The sequence below is a fragment of the Pseudorca crassidens genome, chromosome 7 (genome assembly GCF_039906515.1).
Source record: "Pseudorca crassidens isolate mPseCra1 chromosome 7, mPseCra1.hap1, whole genome shotgun sequence".
NCBI classification, from domain to species: domain Eukaryota; kingdom Metazoa; phylum Chordata; class Mammalia; order Artiodactyla; family Delphinidae; genus Pseudorca; species Pseudorca crassidens.
Window position 1 is genome coordinate 105,140,142 of NC_090302.1, and position 22,579 is coordinate 105,162,720.

Sequence of the window (22,579 nt, forward strand, 5' to 3'; positions counted from 1 at the left end):
CAACTTTAAAACCAGTGGACTGCATTTTACGCCTTAAAAATAAAAAAGCTTCTCAATTATAAAATTGTAGAAAATTAGGGAACAAAACAAACACCAGAAACATAAAAAAGAAAATAAAAATCACCTAAAATTCTGTCACATATGAAAATAAAAATAGAAGAAATAGGTAAAAGTCAAAGTAACTGTCTCTGAGAGTAGAACGTGGGTATTGAAAAGGATGGGGTAGAGAACTGATGTTTTTTACTATAAGCATTCTGTTATTACTTGAACTTTTTTTTGTGTGTGTGGTACGCGGGCCTCTCACTGTTGTGGCCTCTCTCGTTGCGGAGCACAGGCTCCGGACGCGCAGGCTCAGCGGCCATGGCTCACGGGCCCAGCCGCTCTGCGGCATGTGGGATCTTCCCGGACCGGGGCACGATCATGCGTCCCCTGCATCGGCAGGCGGACTCTCAACCACTGCACCACCAGGGAAGCCCTGAACTTTTAAACTATATATTTGTTAGATAAAAATAAAAATTTTAGAAGTTCTTTGGAAAAAATGACTACTTGATTCTATCATATGGATAAACTTTTCTGTTGTTGACATTTGGATTGCTTCTAATTATAAATGCTTCAGTAAATACTTTTTAAATAAATATGTCCATACTCCTGATTATTTCCTTAAGGTGTATATCTAAAAGGTGAAGTATTCGTTCAAAACATATGCATATATATGTTTGTTTTGTTTTGTTTTTTTGTTTTTGGCTATACCACATGGCTTCCAAGATCTCAGTTCCCCGACCAGGGACTGAACCTGGGCCATGGCAGTGAAAGCGCCAAATCCTAACCACTAGACCACCAGGGAACTCCTACGTATGTATATTTTTAAGGCTAATGATATATATCTCTACAGAAAGGTTATCTCAATATATACCTCTAATAGCCATATTAATAATTAGTAATACAGAAGCATTACTTAAATTATTAAACCTAAAGTTAAAAATTGTAAGGTAAAGTGATTCACATATGATGATTTAAAATGTACTCAAGTATATATAAAATGTACTCAAGTATATATAAAATGTACTCAAGTACATATAAAATGTACTCAAGTATTTCCAGAAAAGTACATATAAAAAGTACATATAAAAAGTACATATAATGATAGAGTACATATAAAAAATACATATAAAATATAAAAGTACATATAAGTACATATAAAAGTACATATAAGTACATATAAAATATAAAAGTACATATAAGTACATATAAAATATGTACTTACATGATGATAGAGTACCCTCTTGGATGAGGGTACTCTAAGCAACTGCAGACACCTTGAGTTTTCTGAAGGGTTTTCTACTAGCTTAAGTAAGAAGCTGAGCAAATAGCCGGCCAGTAATCAGAAAAGGGGAATTATAAAAACCTCTTTTCCTATTTGGGCAATGTTTGGCTCCCTGGTGACACCTGCTGGCTAATAAAAAGAACACACCTGAAAGCTTTTTAGAGAAAGTGACTCATTCAACTTAAAATTCATTTATGTTCCATCCAGCCCTTAGCCTGAAGTCATCAAGGCTATTAGAAGTAAACGTGATGTGCTAGGAGCACTGGAGAACAGGCAACTCTAAAATGTAATACCAGGCTTCCCTGGTGGCGCAGTGGTTGAGAGTCCGCCTGCCGATGCAGGGGACACGGGTTCGTGCCCCGGTCCGGGAAGATCCCACGTGCCGCGGAGCGGCTGGGCCCGTAAGCCATGGCCGCTGAGCCTGCGCGTCCGGAGCCTGTGCTCCGCAACGGGAGAGGTCACAGCAGTGAGAGGCCTGCGTACCGCAAAAAAAAAAAAAAAAAAAAAAAAGTAATACTGTTCTTACAAAGCAGACTAAGAGAGTTGGATAACTCTAAGAGTGCCTGGGGAAAAGTATTCTACATACAGATTTTTTTTTTCCTACATATACTTTAATGACAGCAAAACACCACTCTAGTGGGCTCCAGACAGAATCTAAATTTATATCTGCAGACATAAACTCTGGATCTAGATTTTATCTGTAGAGAGAAATTCCTACAACGGAGGTTTAAAGGATTCATTCTAGCCCATCCTAACCCACTCTTCCACGAAGGCTTCTCAGCTCTCCCTAACCACATTTACCCTCTGCCCCCTCTACTTCTACAGTGTTTGCTATTAATATTACTTCATTTTGCCCCTACTTTTGTTTAATAGACTTTATTTTTTAGAGCAGTTTTATATTCACAGCAAAACTGACTGCTATTTGGTTTTGTATGTGCCTCCACCTGAATGAACACTGAAAACACAGACTCAATCTTCCTCTTTGGATACTCAGAGGCTGGCACATGGCCTCACACAGATCAGCCCCAGCGAATAGGAAACTACAATGGAAGGGAAAAGAGACACGGTGGGAATGTCCCCAACACAGCTGCCTGTGTCAGCAGCACTGGTAGCCCATCAGTGAGCACCGGAATCAAAGCAGCCTTTCGCTGTAAGACATACATAAAGCTGTCCCCGCCCCGCCAGGGCTGCACAGTGCAAAACCCGCACGACCTTGGCTTTAGGTGTCTCTCAGGAACCTGAGTCTTGGGTTCACACCCTTCATGTGGTAGAAGGGAAAGCAGACTTGGTCAGGTTTGGATCCATATCTACTGTAGATAACTAGGACTCCTATAACTGTGCCTTATTGTTCAATGTAATATAGGGAGACAGTATCCCCTCCCCAGCTATGTTCATCAGGAGGACGCTATGAGAAAACTTATCCATGACAATTCACGGGTTACTAGGAGAAATATAAAACTCAAGTATTAATATACTGCAGACAGCTTCTCCATTAAGTCACAACCAGAGTCAATGGCATAAATTCATTATAAGGAAAAAACCGTTTAAAAATTAGTTATTTTATGCTATTGGTTTTTTCTCTTGGCTAGGATGTGACAGTCTTGCTTATACTGCTTCTGCTTATGGTTATAGCAGGGTTTGAAACTGTTACATAGATCTGATTTATAATTATATAGTTATATAACTATATCACATTATTGTATTTATAACATTATATATATTTTATGTGATGTATGTGTATATACACCAACTACATATACTTAGCATGTGTAACTATACATACAACTATATGTTTTTATAAAACTGTATGCATAGTTATATCTAAGTTATATATAACTTATCACTGTTCTTTGACATCTTTTCATTTGGGGCCTTATTTCATTAATCAAGTGTCTCATACTGAAGAATGTTATACTTGTCTCTTTTAAAGGATCAAGTTTAAACTGTCAGTTACAAACTGCACCTAGAACAGACACCAATGGTTTTAGAAAAGGAAAAAAAAAAAAGCAATACCTGAGGGTTAAAGAAAAGTAACTGAAGTGAATCAGGCAGCTCTCAGACTACTGAGGCAGAGTCACCCAGGCCTGGAGTATTCCCAGGGGAGAAAGGAGGTGGCTTTGGGGAGCTCCAGAGCTCCAGAGAGAACCACCAGTTACTGAGCGCCCACCGTGGGCCAGGCACTCTCCCCAGGCTCTTTCATTTAACCTTCACAGCCCTGCAAGGCCGATACCATCCCAGGATCCTCTTCTTACATCTAAGAACCCAGAGGTTCAAAGGGGTTAAGTAACTATGGCTAGTTTGCTGAAGAGCGGAGATTTTAACCCAGACTGGCCAGACTTCAGAGCTGTCTTTTCCAGACATGATGCTACCCTCAAGAGAAGAGCAACTGTGCTTTTCAAGCTTGAAGAAGAGGAATTCTGTCACCTTCTCCAAGCTCCCTTGTTGCAGTTCTTTCCTCCCTCTTCAGTGTCCCACACCCTGAGGGTCAGTGCTGTCACCTCCCTGCTCTCTCTTTTTTAAATAAATTTATTTATTTTTATTTTTGGCTGTGTCGTGTCTTCATTGCTGTACGCAGGCTTTCTCTAGTTGCAGAGAGCGGGGGCTACTCTTCATTGTGGTGCACGGGCTTCTCATTGTGGTGGCTTCTCTTGTTGCCGAGCAAGGGCTCTAGGCGTGCAAGCTCAGTAGTTGTGTCTCGCGGGCTCTAGAGCGCAGGCTCAGTAGTTGTGGCGCATGGCTTAGTTGCTCTGCGGCATGTGGGATCTTCCTGGACCAGGGCTCGAACCCGTGTTCCCTGCACTGGCTGGCTGATTCTTAACCACTGCGCCACCAGGGAAGCCCTCCTCCCTGCTCTCTTGATCAAGAAAACTACAGTTCCCTTTCGGCACCCCCCGCCACTCATGCAGTCAAAAAGGCGATCCCTAAATCAGTGTTTTTCTTGTAAACTTTAGATCAAATGCATTAGTGAGTCAGAAAATTAATTTCGCAGGTTAAGACTAATTTTTTAAAAATGAGATAAAACAGAAAACAGAGGGCACAGAAAACAGTATGGGTATTTTTTTGTAAGTTTTTTTTTAGTTAGGTGAATGTTTGTATCATTTAGTCATAGGAATGTGCACAGTATGAGATAACGTGTTTTATTCTGAGTGGTCAAGAAAGCACTGTTAACATTTCAAGTCAAAAAGAACCATCTTCTGCCTCAAAACAACCAAGATATGTTTCTTAAATGAGGTAAAAATGTAAAGAAAATGATCTTTTCAAAGTCCAAGCCACAGATTATTTTTATCTGATGAAAACCAGCACAAGTTAACCTCTAATTCCTGTCACCCTAAATCAAACGATACCACAAAACTCTTTGTAAAGTAAGATTCTAATCAGCCACAGGTGGTCCAATTAGCTCAACTATTATCTGATATAATGAAATTCTAAGAAAGTTAATCCTTTGGAATTCCTTATAACAAGTTAGATAGTAGTTAACTGAAAACTCATATCCAACAAGCCATTGGGAGAAAAGGCAATTAACACTTACCTGCTGGAAATTTCAAAATCAAATGCTTTTGAAAACTTACTTTCATATTTATCCTTTCCCATGTAAATAGTGTAAGCAGATGAGTTAACTAAGACAAAACAAAAATAACAATAGTTAGATAACTTCAACACCGACACAACTGTTTGATGGGAAAAACAAGTGACGAATGCTTATTAGGGGTCGGCAAAACATTCATGGCCTGTAGGCCAAATCCAGCCCTGTTTTTGGACAGCCCTTGAGCTAAGAATGATTTTTACATTTTTAAAGGGTTTAAAAAAGCAAAATGAAGAAGAATAAGCTAGAGAGACCGTATGTGGCTTACAAACTCTAAAATACTGACCATCTGGGGAAGGTTTACCAACCCTCATTAAAAATGGCTACTTTCCTACTTTCTCAGGGATTTAGTTCAATGCAATTCCAGTTCAGTCCTATACTTTTGCCTTCTTCAAAATAGTTTTAAAAAAACAACGACCAAAACTCTTCACCTCAACCATTTAAAAATAGGTTCCTACACTTATGCAAGTTTTATTTTTCATAATTTGATTTAGTTATGTCCAAGGTGTGCTGCAAATTATAATAAGCTCCCTATCACATTCAGGGGAAACATTGGCTCTCAAGCTTCTTCTAATCAGTGGCTCTGAACCCTGTTTACACGTTAGAATCACCTAATTTTGCCCCAGCTCCACCTAAGACCAACCAAATCCAAATCTCTGGGGATTGGGGTTTTGCAAAACATCTCTTTTTACAGCGATTCTAAGGTGGAGTCAGCATTAGGAACCACTACCCTAAATCAAAAACAATATTCTGGGTATGGTTTACCTTAGAAATGACATTTGCTTTCCTGAGCTAGTGTGTTTTGATGTGGGCATCCTCCATCTGGAATCAGTTAGGTTTTGTAATTGAAATTCTAACTGGGTCCTGGTTTTCCGAGCTAGTCTACCAAAACCTGTTAGACCCCGTTTGGACCTAGACTCCTGAATTAATAGCCACTGAGCCTCTGCCTACAAAGCCTGACAGACAGGTACAAGCTTGGGCCAGGCAGTCTGCTGGCTGTCGCTCCAGAGAACTACCGTGTGAGTGGAGCTCTGAAGGCTGGGAAGCAGCACTCTTCCATTTACAGATTCTTAAATTCAGGATTGCCTGAACATTCAGAATGAGAAGCTTCTTAAATGATCAATCATAGCTGCCTCTCTTGGGGACAGAAAACTCCCAATTCCTTCAGTTAGCAGTTATGGTGACTACAGTCCATAATTACTTGGAAATAGTTGAGAAAAATAACTTGAAAGAAGAGAATTTTGCACTGACAGCTGACAGAAATACTTGTCTATAACAGAGCATTATATTAGCTTGATAAGCCCTTTGCATAGCATATAACAAATGCCAAGTGCAGGAGTACAACTAAAAAGTGTTTCAGATCCTCTCTGTACATTGTTACATGGGTACACCCTTTTGAGCCTATAAATGTCACCACTAGGAGTATATATCTTACTAATTAATACTCTGTCAAGCAGTGATGTTCTTTTTACAACTTAAACACTCATTAGTTAAGACTGGTTATACACACTATAGAATATCCATAAACAAAATACCATGTACCCATTAAAAAGAAAGGATAGGTGAAGAAATTAAACAGCAGAACAGTATTTTTGTGTATCTATATACAGTAATATTCAATTTGTAAAAAATAAGTGTGTATACATAAACATGTTTACATATATATTTTTAATACACGTACCCGTTTTCTTTATACTGTGCAAGGATATATATTTAATTGTTAACAACAGTTACCTTGTCTACTTGCTTATAAAATGTATAGATGGTTTTTGTAATCAGAACAAACGTAATTTTTTAAAATGATCGAAATAAACAAAGCTGTCTCTGCAGGACAAGCTATCTAAATTACAGCCAGGAGAATGATAGATGGTTCTTTGGATGGTTGACCTATAAAATGAGGTGATTAAGAACATAACTGCTACAAGCCCAAACTGAGGGGCATTCTACAAAGTAATTCTTCAACTGACAGTGTCAGTGTGAGAGACAAAGACTGAGCAATGCTCCAGATCAGAAGATGCTAAAGAGTAATGAATGACAGCGGAAAGCAACAATGATTTGTAATTTTCCTTTGTTATAAATTCACCACTAGGACATTGATAAAAACTGAATAAAAGCTGCTGATTACATACTAGTATTGCTGCAATGTTAATTTCCTGATTTTGATAATGAAGAATGTCTTCTGATAAGAGAATATCCCTGATTTTAGGAAAAACACCCTGAAATATTTAGGCGTAAAGTGCAACTTACTAACAAACGGTTCAGAAAAAAAAAAATCTGTGAGTGTGGGGAGAGAGTTGGGTGGGGAGGGGAGCTGGAAAAAGAAAGAGAAAGGGGAAAAGAAGGAGATAAGGTATATGTGGTAAAATGTTAGAATTTGGGGAATCTGAGAGAAGGCTATAAAGGAAATCTTTTACTATTCTTATAACTTTTCTGAAATACTGAAATTATGTCAAAATAGAAAATTAAAAAGGAGCATGACTGCTGAGTAAGAAATCTGAATTAAGCTCCCATCCATGTTAGAGGGATAAAGGAAAAGTAAATTGAATTATTCTAGTATTTTTGTTACTCTCACCCAAATATTAAGGTTGATTAGTATGGGAGCTAGTTATCTTGAAGATACCTGATACAGGTGTAGCAACCAGGCCAACTTTAGAGGCACTGTGATAATTTCAAAATTTACAGAACAATCTATCTTGAGACAGATGCTAGTAAAAGGTACTAAAAGTACAAGTGAAGTTAATGAGCCATGTGAAGGTAATCTGTGGGTCCATAAATCAGAGGGGCTTAAATTTGACACTGGAAATATAGCAAGGCTAATGTTTCATTATTCTCTTATGAGAGTGTGAAAGAATAAAACTAAGCAGATTTTAGTTAGAGATACTAATTTTAAAAGGGAAGGCAAAAACTTTCTATTGAGATTTTCAATCCATTTTTTTAAAAAGTTTTTTTGCAGTAAACCATCAGTTGCTTGAAAAGCTTGGCTATCTATACGAAGTCATTTCCTGAAGATTCTGTATGTTCAAGTTGTTTTCTGTACTAGGATATATAAAGTTTTACTACTATCTTACTGGAAGTTATAATTTTTCCATTAACTTTGCAATTTTAAAAGCTGCACAAGTGCAGATTTATTAGACTTAGAGGCCAAATATTTTTCTGACAGGAAGCAATTCTGATGTTACAATGGAAGCCAATGAGAAAAATATGATCCCCAAATCAACTGAAGCACTCTGTTCTATTAAGGGCACCTGCGTGTGTATGACTAGCACTCAAGGAATTTAGAATCACTTTAAGGAGAACAAAGCAGCCAGCATAAAATACATTTAGTACCTATATGGCCTGCCTATAGTTTTCATTCCATTGCTGGACTTGTACGGGTAACTATGTTGTCAGGGACTCTCACGAGAGGCTACGAAGAGACACTCCAGTTATCTGGAGGGGCAGGACAGGACAGAGGGAGGATGGAAATGCTATTAGGGGCCTATAATGATTTTTCAGGCTAGTTTGAATTCTGTTTCTAGTAATTTTAATAATATGGGTAAGACAAAATTAAGCCTATAGAGACAGAGAATAGCTTACGGCACACCGTGGAAGCCTAAACTACTGAGAAAAATGAGATATGATAGTATGACGGAGTAGCAGGGGAGGGGGTCTGTGAGTTAGAACTTCCCTGGGCTTCAACGTTCTCATCTCTAAAGAGCAAGTACCACTCTACTGAAACCCACACAAACACTGTGCAGCTAGTTTCACTTAAATCTCACCTTTAACAAGTAGGCAGAGCCAGTAGCAACAGAATAGAGTGTGCTAGAAGTCAAAAAATATCATTCATTTATTCAATAAGTATTTATTGAGTAACTATTATGAGCCAGGCACTACACTAGAGAAACCAGGAGATCCTCTCCCTGCCCTCAAGGGGCTTACACTCTATCTCAAGTAGACAGAGTTTAATATCATATAACAAATGCAATGCCAAAGGCATACATGGGTGTTAAGGGGATCCCCGAAGAGTTATATCTAAGCAATCCTGGGGTGGCGACAAGGCGGGAAAGGCATCTGTTAATGACTGGCGAGGGCTGTCTCAGGGGGAGAAGCAGCTAACTGGGGGGTTGATTGTAGGCAAAGAGAACAACATAAGCAGAGAAATGAAGACAGTATTTCCTGGGAACTAAACACACCCTTTCCTTGCCTGCCAATGACAAATCAGAAACATTATCATGTCACTTTTCAAGATCTGGGACATCAACTCTGCCCAATGAGTGGCTGTATCGCTATTCCAGAGTCTTTTTATGGCTTTCTGTAACATCCAGGCCCTATAACCCTTTCCTAGAAGGCTAAGGCGCACTTCCGGTAAGGCAGAGTTGTTGGCAGATGTCGCCTTTCTTTCTCTATGCGGGTAATTACCAGGGCGCAGCAAGATTAAAGGTTACGGGGGTGGGTGGGGAAGGGAAGACTTGGGATAGGGGTGCGAAGAAGTCCACAAACTGTCCAATTCCAGGTAGCGACAGGTATTTCTGAATGAGGGGAAAGAACAACTCCCGGAGGCAAAGACAGCAAGGGAGATGGTGCCTCTACGCGCCCCCAGGCCCTGACAAGGGGGCGCACGGGGTGGACTGGGACGGACACGGTGGGGGGACCATGAGGACGCGGGAAGAGGCACCCACTGCCGAGGAGGCGCTCAAGGACCAGGCTCAGCGGCGGCCTGGGGGTTTCGGCTTCGGAGCCCCGCGGTCGAGCAGGGACCCGGGAGGTCTCGGCGCCCACTCACCGCTGCTGCTAGTGAAGTAGAACACCATGATCCCGGCGGCGGCACGGCGACTCCAGCGCCGAGCAGCTGCACTTAGCCCTGGAAGATCAAGATACCGGAAGCGCGGAGGCCGCGTTCCCCGGAACTCCTCCGCGCACTTCCGGCGGACGTCGGGCAGTGTCATAACGGCGGCTGCTGGCGGGCTGCCGTGTCGGCGCGCTCAGAGCTCAGCTTACTAGGGGATTGAGGGGAAAGAGGATGGAGCCAGGACAATAGGTGATTGGAAAACTGCGGGGAAACTCCGTCTTTCTAAGAGAAAAATGTCATTCACTGACTTTATTTTCAGAACCTCCACCCCGTGAGCGGTCAAATCTTGAGGCTTAGCTCTTGGTCTTATCTGCCTCCTTTCAGCTGCATCTGGCCTGCCTGAAAGTAGAAACCTGTTGTCTTCTTCACAGCTAGGCGTTCACTGAGCCAGTTACGGTACTTGGCACTTAGTAGGAGCTCATTAAATTTTGAGTGAACCCCAATTCCTCCACTATTCTCATTCTAGGTCCATCACCTACTGGGCACATTTGGTGCTGCACTTAACCTTAGCTGTAAGATGAAGATGAATAGAGCTGCTAATTCACAGGCTATTTTGCCAGGGTTAAATAAGTTAATGGGCAAGACTGGGCAAACCTCTGAACCTCAGTTATCTTCCAGATGTAAAGTGGGAATGATCTGACTCAAGGGAATTTCCCACAGCACTTAGTTTTGACCTGACTATTTCTCTTAACTTCATCTGACCGACTTCATTCTGCATCACTTAACTAAATTTATTTAGAACTAAGAAAGTGCCAGAGACTGTACCAGGAGCTGGTACACAAAGATAACAACAGTAGCTAATAATCAGTGAGTGCTTTAGGAATCTTTGGGCTTTGCAAAGGAAGAACCTAGCTCTGTCCTATAAATAGTCATTGTTTTCAGGCCCTCAGTTTTATTCTCTGTAAAATGGGAATGATGATACATATCTCATAGACTGTGGTGAAGAGTAAATGAAGTAAAACACATCAAATGTGCAAGAATGCCTGGCGCATAGATGTTACTGTAATGATTTTTTAATTTAACTTGAAAAATGAAAAAATGAGCTGGAAACCTAACGTATTACTAGTTAAAAAAAAAGGTAAACTAACAGTAAAGCTTCAAATGTGAAAAATAACTGCCTCGAAATCTTAGAGAGGCTACCTTACAAAAACATCTTACACTAAGTGACCTTAGAATGTGCCTGGAGTTCCAGAGTTTAAAATAATATAAAAACCTCAGTTTTATTCTGCTAAAAACTACAATTCCCAGAATGCATCTTAGATAAGGCCTCCGGAATGGAGCCCGGCGCGCCTCACGGGATTCTTGAAGACTTGGTTTCGGAGAGAAGAGAGCTTTTAGCCTTGCAAGGGCGGGAGAATCTTGGAGACCGCCTTTCGGGTGGGCGGGGCAAACGCTAGTGCACAACCAATCACCGAGCCAGCCCCTGGACGCGCTGGGAAGCGGCCAATCGGAACTCACCTACTTCTGCCTGGACTGGCGCGCGAGAATTTGAATACAGTCGGGACCCCTGGCTCTGCTGAGGAGAGGTTGCCAGTCCGAGGGGCGGGTAAGTCCTGCGGAGGGTCGAGGCGTGGGGTGGAAGAGCCAGGAGACCGGGAGGTTCTGTGGAACGTGGAGGTGAATGTCAAGGAAAAAGAGCTTGTGCTCGGTGCTTGGCGCGTTCGCGGCTGGAGACCGAAGCCAGCGAGCGTGTGTCCGCACTTCCAGGTCACCGGGTTTCCATCTTTCTGACGCCGAGTTTTCTCGTCTTTTTGCTGAAAGCGTTTGGGGACAGAGGCGCTTTTCTCTCCTACCTTTCCTCATTCAGCCCCGGAAGGGTCTTGCCTTAAGCCGCAGCTCGACACGAATTCCCAGAAACCCAGGTCTTTCTGTTTGTTTGAAGCCAAGCTTGTGTAATTTTTTTTTTTAAATATACTTGATCCGAAGGAAGGGGAAGGGAAAACGCTATTGAGCAACATACCATCTGCCCGAGAGTTAACATGCGTGATTTTGTTTACCCGCAGTCTTAGGAGGTCAGAGTATTTTGTAAACAAGGAAACAAGCAGCTCCTCGACTAGAAATATGAGAGAGGATTACGCTTCCCCGTTTTCTTGCTTCTGATGAAAAAGCTAGAGACGGTCTCTGCCTTCTTTGAACATGTAGGCTTTTGAGAAAGACAGTCAAACTAACAACAAGAAAATGTGCTAAACGGATACCAAGGAGGTGCAGGATGGAATGGAAGCCTAGGGCAAGAGCATCTAACAGCGGGAGGGGTAGGGGTGAGGGCAATGGCAAGGACAGCTGCCCAGAATATAAAGTGATTAAACTTGGTATGGGTTCATCAGGCTAATTGAGGGGAAAGTGTGTCCTGAAATGGGGTAAAATCCTTCCTCAATAGGATCATTTTCCGGCTTGAAACGTAGTATTCCTGCTTAATTAGTTAATTAAATTGTACTGTCCCTGCTGAATTAGTTACTACTGTGATGTAGTGTTTTTCCTTTTCTTTTTTTTTTTTACCTTCATGGTTTAAACCTTTATTAAAGTGATTTGCTTTTTAAACCCATCCCCCCTTTTTTGGATCTTTATAGACCATTACCCATCTGAGAACTCTTTCAGACTTATAAAGTATAATTTTGATTTACTGATTTTTATACACATTGGATTAATTTGGTTATTATATTGTTCTGTTGCTTTTAGGAGTTCAGTTAAGAAGATGTCAACTTTAACTCCAAGGAAAAGGAAGCAGCATTCTTTGAACTGTGATAAGTGAGTCTCATCCTATGAGTAGAAACTGTTAAAAAAAGAAAAATTCACCATCTTGCATTTTTTATCTCTTCTCTTCTATCTCTAAGTATTTCCATTCTTCCATTCACCTACTCCTTGTGGCTACAGTAATACTTTATATTCTAATTGTAGTCTGGAAATACTGTAAGCTTTCATAATTAATTCTTTAAGGCCTTTGGAGGGACTCAGAGAAAGGGCTGTTTCCTATGGCTTGGAAATGTGGGTCAGATCTTTTATTACCTTGCTCCTTTCTGCTCTCTTATGTAATATTTAACATACTGTTTTGCATATAGTAGATACTCATCAGTAAGTAATCCTCTAAAGCTCTATACTCTATGTCATACCAGAGATATATATTATAGAACAGCCCTAAGTGGTCAGTTTATTACATAAAATTAATCATTTTAGGGAAATTATAGCAGGTATATGGCCAAAACTTAGAAATAGGTTTTAAAACACACACACACACACATATACATATATGTGCATCTCAAAGCTTCTCTGTAAACAGTGTTTGTTTTCACAAACATTGGAATCTTAGTTTTGAAAAATATTCAAATGCTTTGTTTGGTAAAGACAGAATTTGAGAATCCTGCTGTTAAACTACTAATGTATATGGATGGATGTTTGGTGGAGAAGATGCATTTTTAATATGCCTTACAGGTAGAGCTGTTTATTGCTTAGCAGTAAATTGACATAGAAATGGAAGCAAAATAACTATATTTATCAATGGACTGTGTTTCTTTTCATAGCCTATTATCAGAAATTCCATCAAAGAAATTAATTTCGGACTTTACTGAAAATATATTTCCATCACCTAATAAAAAGCACATTTGCCAAAGCAGTGATAAAAATGAAGGAAAGATTCATTGCTCTCAACAAGGCCATTTCATTTCAAGTCCACTCAAAACGACTAAAACTAGATTGCCATCTGCAAATCAAGGTTCACCATTTAAATCTGCTGTGTCTACCATATCCTTTTACAACAAAGATAAGTGGTACCTCAATCCACTGGAGAGAAAGCTGATAAAAGAGAGTAGATCTATTTGTCTAAAAACTAATAATGAAGATAGATCATATCCCAGTGTGACAGGAAAAATGCAGGGAAAACCAGCCTGCTCCAAGACGATGAACAAAAAACCACAGAAGTGTTTAACTGCTAAGTGTCAACCAGGATATAAGTGCATCAAGCCTGTGTCAAAGAATCCTAAAAATTCCAAGCAAAATCGAGTGGCCTATAAGCCAATTGTGGAGAAAGAGAATAATTGTTACTCAGCTGAAAATAATCTGAATGCTCCTCGAGTTCTAAGCCAAAAGGTCAAACCGCAAGTTACCCTCCAGGGAGGAGCGGCTTTTTTTGTTAGGAAAAAACCCTCTCTGAGAAAATTGTCCCTGGAAGATAAGCCATTACTGGGACTCACCCAAAAGAATAAATCAGAAGTTATTGAAGAGTCTGATGTGGAAACTGTCAATGAAAGAAGTTTTGAGACAAGGCAAGTGCCAAAGTGTTTGTTAGTAGAAAAAGAACTGAACACTGAGCTGCTGAGTGAAAGAAGTAAAAATGAAGAGAAATTAATAAAGGTAAATGTAAATATATCACTTTAAAAACTAAGCTGGCCATATAACAGAGCTTCAGTATACATTGTATATATGTAACTTTGAACAAAATTTGTTTTTTTTTTTATAAATTTATTTTATTTTTGGCTGCGTTGGGCCTTCCCTGCTGCACGTGAGCTTTCTCTAGTTGTGGTGAGCGGGGCTACTCTTCGTTGCTGTGCGCGCGCTTCTCATTGCGGTGGCTTCTCTTGTGGAGCACGGGCTCTAGGTGCACGGGCTTCAGTAGTTGTGGCTCGCGGGTTCTAGAGCACAGTAGTTGTGCACGGGCTTAGTTGCTCTGCAGCATGTGGGATCTTCCCAGACCAGGGCTCGAACCCATGTCCCCTGCCTTGGCAGGCAGATTCTTAACCACTGTGCCACCAAGGAAGCCCAAAATTTTGTTTTCTTTACAGTCTGTAGGACTGCTTTTATGAAGCCAAATAGTATCATCACTATAAAGAATTTAGAGACAGGGTAGAAAGATGGGCTTTTCCTCCCTTTTTTGGCTTACGGAAGCCTACCAACATTTTCTTGGCATTAAGGTTTACATCTCGTTAAGTTCCCTCATAACTGTGGTCCAGAGAAACTTAACTTTTACTTGGTAGTCTGTTTTTAGAAAGTAGAAATAACAAAATTCAGGTAGTAGATTTCCAGAGAATGAGCATATTTTTGTTTGTTTGTTTCAGCTCATTATTTAAAGTACCAGCTTATTCTAGAAAATTTAGAGAATACAGAGAATATAAAAAATATGTATCTTCTGTAATCCCACTACTTGGAGATGATCACTGTGAATGTATAGTTGGGTTTTTGTTTATTTTACATAGTATGTTTTCATGGGTGCCATTCTATGCCTTTTTTTTTTTTTTTTTTTGCGGTACGCGGGCCTCTCACTGCTGTGGCCTCTTCCGTTGCGGAGCACAGGTTCCGAACGCGCAGGCTCAGCAGCCATGGCTCATGGGCCCAGCCGCTCCGTGGCATGTGGAATCTTCCTGGACCGGGGCACGAACCCGTGTCCCCTGCATCGGCAGGCGGACTCTCAACCACTGCGCCACTAGGGAAGTCCTCTATGCTTTTTTGATTGTGCTCCTATTTGTCCCAGCTGGCCTAGACTAGTGCTGTCTGATAGAATACCAATACACGTAATTTAAAATCTTCTAGTGGCCACATTAAGATAGTTTCTAAAAAGTTTAACGCAGTATGTTTTAAATGTTACTGTTTCTATGTTATCAATATAAAAAGTTATTAATGAGATATTTTGCATTCTTTTTTTGTACCAAGTCCTTGAAATCCATGTTTATTTCCACTTGCAGCATGTATCAATTGGGACTAGCCATGTAGCAAGTTCTCATTAGCTGCTTGTGGCTGGTGGCTACCATAACAGACAATGCAGGTCTATACCTTCTATTGTTGACCTCTTGTCAGTAAGGAGAGAAAGGTGGTTTTCTTCCATGTAGCCAAGGGTAGAAAGTAGTTGAGGCAACAGGCCTTAAGAAGTGCTCCCAGTTTGGCGACTTCCGTGTCTGTGGTGACTTGTTTATGTTCATCACAACCCTTGCAGCTGTAGGCTTTCACATACACTCTGAGGCTCATATACTGCTGAGCAATTCAAACTCTCTCTGTAGTCATTTCCCTCCTCACCTCCTCTTATTGTTCTCATTGCCTCCTCCCAAATTCAACCCCAGTTCCTACCTCTTGTAGTCACCTACATTTCAGATCTCAATGGCAAAGATTATAATTGGTGGCCAGTGGACCAGGTCCAGCCCATGGATGTTTGCTTGGCCTACATAATGTTTAGAGCCAGCATTTTTTTTCTAAATGTAAGGTAACAGATTTCTGGTGTTTCATGAAAAATTGAACTCTGGCAAAGCTAAGCCCACATTCCTGCATGGCAGTAATCTCCTGGAACAGAGTATCAGGCTACCATTTGACAGGTATGAGCTCTTCATTTCCTTCCACTAAATCAACGTATGGATACATATCTAGATCAGTCCAGTTTTGCTGCTAATTTCATTTACCTGCTGCCCTTGTAAGCATTTCTATCAAGTATTGCCAAGTATATTGTTAAATGGAGCGTGTTCTTGCTTGCCTAAGCCATAACAGCAATTCTACTAATTCTTCATCTTGTTTCTGACAAACAAAAACAAAAACACCCCTATATCTTGATAGGGGTTTTGGGTTTGGGTTACAGGATATATAAGTTTATGAAAAATTCATCAAACTGTGTATCTGTGCATGTCAGTGTATATAAATATAACTCAGTTTTTAAAAATCTAGGGCACAACTCAAGCTAAAATTAATTCTCAATCCAATGAAGCAAAGTGCATGTAGGGGAGGGGTCCTCATTAGTATTCTGCATATCCATTTGATAATGAAGAAACTGTCTTGTTACAATGACATGATGATTTCTCTGCAGTACTCTTCTGACTTTTTTTTCTGAGCTTCATTTTAAGGGGTTAGGTTTTGGGTTCTGCCTAGTTTTTAGTAGTTTGAGAAGCTGGGCATTTGTGCATCTTAAATTTGTGGAACTGGGCTCTGTTCTCTCCCTAAGGTTTTGTTAAATACCCACTACTAGTATTCATCTCTGCTAGACGAGGGTGAATCCTGTTTTTCATTAGAGGGTGCATAACCTTTCCCCAACTCCTTATGGACCCCTGAGAAGTGGCAAACTGATGGGTTGTCTCACCTTTTCTGGGATGTTATGATGTTGAATGAGTTCCTCTTTAATCAAAAGTTTTTTCCTTTTCCCCCAAGCTATGTATTCTGAGTCTCACCAAATAAATAGTGTTAGTCTCTGCTACTGCCCCAAAAGTGGGAATTTAGAAGCCTCTCCAACTACCCCAGAATGTTCTTTTTCTTTCCTTGCCTCCCTGATTTTAAAGCTTGTGACAAAAGGTTGTTCCTTTTCAGTTTTGCAGCTGCTGGGGAAATTTTTGCTGTTTTCACTAATTTTGTTGTTGTTGTTCAATTCATTTTTGTAGAAGGGATGTTCTATAATCTTCATTCTGTCCTCTTTGTCAGGAAATAATACATTTTTGACAGGATGACAAATTATGGACTTAAATATGCACACTCTGTCTTTTAAAATATTACATTTAGTAGATATAAAAGGAATTTTCCTTAAAATAGACTGAAAATTGAGAATTTAAAGTCATTATGAAATATAATTCATAATAAACTACATACTCTGTTTTAGAAGCAGATCTGTTGGGATTCATTCACTAAATAGAAAATGATTAAGAATTATAGGTTTCCTTAATTTTACTTATTCATTATTTTCAGGATGCATCAGATAGAGTCATTTCTTCAAGGGAATGTAAAACCGATGAAAATAAGAGTTTTTCTTCAGAGGAGTCTTTCAGTGAGAACAAGGCAGGTAAGTAAGAGAAAAGTTTTCTTCTCAAAATGAGTTTATTTGCTTGTAATAATGCTTCATTACATGTGTCAATATGAAATTATATACAATAATATTTTGGTTTTTTTAAATATTCACTATCTGTGACCTGTATCTTTGTGTTTATTTTGGTAACATTGTTTTCTATGATAAGCAGTGCAGTGCATTTTATGGAGGAGACAAAGAGACCTTAGGCTGGAATTTAAGACAAAATACTGATGATTAATTGGTCTGTGAGATGTGGCCAAGTTACTTAAGCTCCCTAGGGCCAGGTGTTCTTATCATACATACCCTACCTACCTTTTACCCCCAATAATAGGAGGGAGTGAAAACAATTTGTTATATATCTATGATCAAAGCCCAGTTGTAAGCAGAATTTAAAAGGCCATAAAAGGGCACTGAATTGGGCATCAGGAACCTTGGGGTTTTGTCTAGATCTGCCACTAATTAACTGTGTGATCTAGGGAAGAAATCTCTAAAGTAAGGGGTTAGTCTTAATTTTTAAATTTCTCTTAGTCCTGAAATCCTATTATTAACTTATGGTGTCACTGTTCACTTAAACAGTATTTACTAAACTATGAATATATAAAGAGGTTGATTAACATTCTACTTACCAGCCAGATTCTTTGTAACTTTAACTTGTTCATTATATCTATAAATTTGGAAATAAATTAAAATTCTAGAAGTAGATATGCAGAATATAGTGAGAAACTGTAGCTCACAGGAAGAAAACAAAGATAAAACTAAAAGCAAAATAGCCCTTAAGAGGATCTAATGATATAAGGATATATCGAATGATGATTCATAATGGTTATTCTGAGATATACTGTTAATAACTAGTACTTATTAGCTGCTGAATATGTACCAGGCAGTGCTAAATGTTTAGTATGCTTTCTGTTTTCCATGGGTTGTGCTATCCCTGATATGACAGAACATGTAGCAGAAAAATAATAACGGCTTTTCATTTACAATAGTTATAAAATTTTCTTTAAAAATAAATTTATTTTAGTACATTAAGTCCATTTAAGGACTTTTATTTAATAAATAAAATATAATACAGATGGTACAAGGGACTTCCCTGGCGGTCCAGTGGTTAAGACTCTGTGCTTCCACTGCAGGGGGCACAGGTTCGATCTCTGGTTGGGGAACTAAGATTCTGCATGCGACTCTGCATGAGCAAACAAACAAAAATAAGAACAGATGGTACAAGCATATGGCAAAATTCACAAAGGTAGTAAACAAATGATAAAACCTTATTACTTAATAACTAATTTATCATTTAATTCTTACAACAACCCTAGGAAATAAGTTTGTATGACCATTTCACAGATGAGGAAACAGACTTAAGGTTAAGTAACTTATCCATAGCAGGTCAGATTCTCAACTGTCTTGGCCTTGTTTCTAGAGAATGAGCTCTAATTATTTTTCAGTGCAAAGTTAACAGTTTGCTCTTTTACTAGATAGCATACTTTCAACGTACTATTTTTCTCTAATCAACTACTATTTAACTTTTTTCTTTCTTTTCCTTTTTTTTTTTTTTGGCCATGCCACGTGGCTTGTGGGATCTCAGTTCCTGGACCAGGGATTACACCTGGGCAGTGAAAGCTCCGAGTCCTAACCACCAGGGAACTCACACCTTTTTTCTTTTTTTTAATAAGCTTTTTATTTTGTAGTAATTTTAGATTTACAGAAAAGTTGTAAAGATAATACAGAGAGTTCCTGTATTACCCTATTTCCCCCTTTGTTAGCATCTTAAATTACTGTGGTACCTTTGTCAAAACTAAGAAACTTAGATAATTGGTATGTTCCTATTAACTAAGCTCTAGACTGTATTTGGATTTGATCAATTTTTCCATTAATGTCCCCTTTCTGTTCTAGGATCCACCCTGGGGATCATATTGCATTTAGCTGTCATGTCTCCCTAGTCTCCTCTGGTCTGTGATATTTTCTCAGTCTTTTCTTTGTTTCCATGTTTTTCACGACCCTGACATTCTTAAGGAGTCCTGGCCAGATATCTTATCTGGATGTTCCTGAACCTGGGTTTGTCTGATGTTTTCCTCATCATTAGACTGGGGTTATGGGTTTGGGGGAAGAATGCCACTGAGGTGAACTGCCCTTCTCACCACATCGTATTGGGTGCTGATGTCCACATGACATTACGGATGATGTTAACCTCTGTCACTTGGTGAAGGTCAGGTTTGCCCTATTTCTCCACTGTAAAAGTTACCCTTTTTCCTTTCCCAAACTCTATTCTTTGGAAGTAAGTCACTAAGTCTGGCCTGCCCTTTCAGGGAGGGGTGGGGATTAAGTTTCATCTCCTAGAGAGGAAGATTTTTCATATATTATTTGGATTCCTTCTTTTTTTTTTTTTTTAAACAATGTTCCCTTATTTTATTTTTAAAAATAATCCTTTATTTTTTATTTTTTCCTAGATTTATTTTTGGCTGCATTGGGTCTTCATTGCTGTGCGTGGGCTTTCTAGCTGCGGCGAGCGGGGGCTACTCTTCATTGCGGTGCACGGGCTTCTAATTGCGGCGGCTTCTCTTGTTGCAGAGTATGGGCTCTAGGCGTGTGGGCTTCAGTAGTTGTGGCTCGCGGGCTCTAGAGTGCAGGTTCAGTAGTTGTGGTGCACAGGCTTAGTTGCTCTGCGGCGTGTGGGATCTTCCTGGACCAGGGCTCGAACCCGTGTCCCCCTGCATTGGCAGGCGGATTCTTAACCACTGAACCACCAGGGAAGCCCAATGTGGATTCCTTCTGTAAGGAAGAGTTGTCTTTATTTTACTTTTTTAGCTGCGTCGGGTCTTAGTTATGGCACGCGGGATCTTCATCGTGGCATGTAGAATCTTTTGTTGCAGTGCACGGGCTCTTCGTTGTGGCGTGCAGGCTTCTCTCCAGTTGTGGTGTGTGGGTTTTGTCTCTGTAGTTGTGGCACACAGGCTTCAGAGTGTGTGGGCTCTGTAGTTTCTGGCACGCGGGCTCTCTAGTTGAGGCGCACAGGCTCAGTAGTTGCGGCATGCAGGCTTAGTTGCCCCGCGGCATGTGGGATCTTAGCTCCTCGACCAGGGATTGAACCCTTATCCCCTGCACTGGAAGGTGGATTCTTTACCATTGGACTACCAGGGGAGTCCCTATTTATTCAATCTTTAAATAAATAAATGGACTCCTGGATATTCATCAGTATGCACTCATTAATATTTTATATTTTGGGTTAAAATTTAATACTACATTATTTATATATTCTGTTGCTCATATTGTTTCAGCTTTGACCATTGGGAGATATTTTCAGGTCAGTTCTCTTTGACCTGTCCCCTTCTTTTACTTTTTGAGCACTTCCTTCTTACTTTCTGTCACTACAAGATGCTCCCAGCTCATCTTGCGTTTGCCTTGACGCAGTCCTAGACTCGGCCACTTCTCCAAGGAACCCTAGTTCCTTCTATTGGGGAATATAATTTAGAAACCAAGTTCTGGACTTGGTGTGCTTGTTGCTACTGGAGTGTCGTGGCTCCTAGGCCCTCTCAGCAGACAGAGCTAGAAAATATCAATATATGTATGTATCCTAATCCATGTATACACACACATCTACAATTGTTTGTGTATCTCTCCATGTGTACATATGCTAAAGAAACATAAGTTCAAACTTGATGTCTCTGACTAATCCAGTCCCTCGGGTTATCCCTCCCTTCCTTCTTTGTTTGTCTGTAACTTCTCTCAGACAGTGAGAGAGCTGGCTCCTCCCCGTCACTGTGCACCTACTTAGTTAAGTACAGTCCCAATATACCTGCAGGGCAGTTTCAGTATTAACTCATTCTCCTGTGAGAAACAGATTTACCAGCGTATACCATTTAAATACAGTCCTTTTGTCTTTAGCCTTCTAATTTCTAGTCAAAACGTTGTTTTGTAAAGTTACTTAGGTCATCTTTCCTTTCTTCCATTGTCTCCTTCAATGCAGTTCTCCATGCAGTTCTAATGCAGTTAGATTCATTTGTCACAGTCTGCATTCCATCTTGGGATCCCTCAACATCATGGTTGATTTTTTTTTAATACATACATTCAATTTTACTCTTTGTTATATATAGTTCTATGGATTTTGCAAGTGCATAGAGGCATGAATCAACCCCTCCAGTACCCTACAGAACAGTTCTCTCATCCTAAAATTTCCCTTGTGTGTATCCTTTGTAGTCATCTATTCTACCCTTCTTCATCCCCCTGGCAACCGTTAATCTGTTTTCTGTCCCCATGGTTTTACCTTTTCCGGTAAAAATGTCACACAAATGCAGTCGTGCAGTAGGTAGACTTTTGGGTCTGACTTCTTTCACTTAGTAAAATGCGTTTAAGGTTCATGTGTGTTGTTGCATGTATTAATAGTTCATTCCTTTTTTTTTTTGCTGAACTATGGAATTACCATACATAGTCTGTTTATCCATTCCTCCATTAAAGGCCATCTTGGTTGCTTTCAGTTTTTAGCAATTATGAATAAAGCTGCTATAAACATTTGTGTACATGTTATTCTGTGGACATAAGATTTCATAACACTTGGGTTAACACCTACAAGCATGATTGCTGGGTTATGTGGCAAATCTATGTTAAACTTTATAAAAAAACTGCCAAAATGTTCCATAGCAACTGTGCCATTTTGCATTCCCACCTGCAATGAATGGGAGTTCCTGTTACTCCCCATTCCCTCCAGCATTTGTTATTGTCAGTTTTTTGGATGTTAGCCATTCTAATAGGTGTGCAGTAATAGCTCATTGTGCTTTTAATCTGCATTTCCCTAATGACAAATGATGCAGAACATCTTTTCATGTGTTTATTTGCCATCTATATGTCTTTGGAGAAGGGTCTGTTCAGATCTTTTGCCCATTTTTAATTGGACTTTTTTTTATTATTATTGAGTTTTAAGAGTTCTTTTTATATTCTGTATACAAATCTTTGATCAGAAATATGATTGAAAGTATTTACTCCCTAGTCTGTGGCTTGTCTTTTTATTCTCTTAACAGTTTTTGCAGAGCAAAACACTTAAATTTGATAAAGTCTAACTCATTTAATTTTTCTTTCATGTACTGTATGTAAAAAATTATTACCAAACCCAAGTTC

At 39.7% G+C, this 22,579-nt stretch overlaps 2 protein-coding genes across 9 annotated transcripts in view; one reads left to right on the forward strand and one right to left on the reverse strand.

The window, feature by feature from the left end:
* The window catches only part of CCDC25 (coiled-coil domain containing 25), a 90,799-nt gene extending 81,001 nt beyond the window's left edge, over positions 1–9,798 (reverse strand). For 6 of the 7 annotated variants that reach the window (XR_010945172.1, XM_067745244.1, XM_067745243.1 and 3 more), the window contains exons 1-2: positions 9,670–9,798; positions 4,894–4,941 (exon numbers count right to left, since the gene is read on the reverse strand). Coding sequence is in view for 5 of the 7 variants with exons in the window: in XM_067745244.1 (XP_067601345.1) it covers positions 4,894–4,941; positions 9,670–9,697 (76 nt within the window). In the remaining 2 variants the exon portion in view is untranslated. The remainder of the gene's footprint in view (positions 1–4,893; positions 4,942–9,669) is intronic. The other variant, XM_067745247.1, reaches the window with a different exon arrangement.
* Positions 9,799–9,823: 25 nt separating this feature from the next.
* ESCO2 (establishment of sister chromatid cohesion N-acetyltransferase 2) overlaps positions 9,824–22,579 on the forward strand; it is a 28,677-nt gene continuing 15,921 nt past the window's right edge. The window contains exons 1-4 of one of the 2 annotated variants that reach the window (XM_067745248.1): positions 9,824–11,281; positions 12,412–12,480; positions 13,251–14,079; positions 17,374–17,467. In XM_067745248.1, coding sequence (XP_067601349.1) covers positions 12,428–12,480; positions 13,251–14,079; positions 17,374–17,467 — 976 coding nt within the window. In that variant the 5' untranslated portion in view covers positions 9,824–11,281; positions 12,412–12,427. The other variant, XM_067745250.1, reaches the window with a different exon arrangement.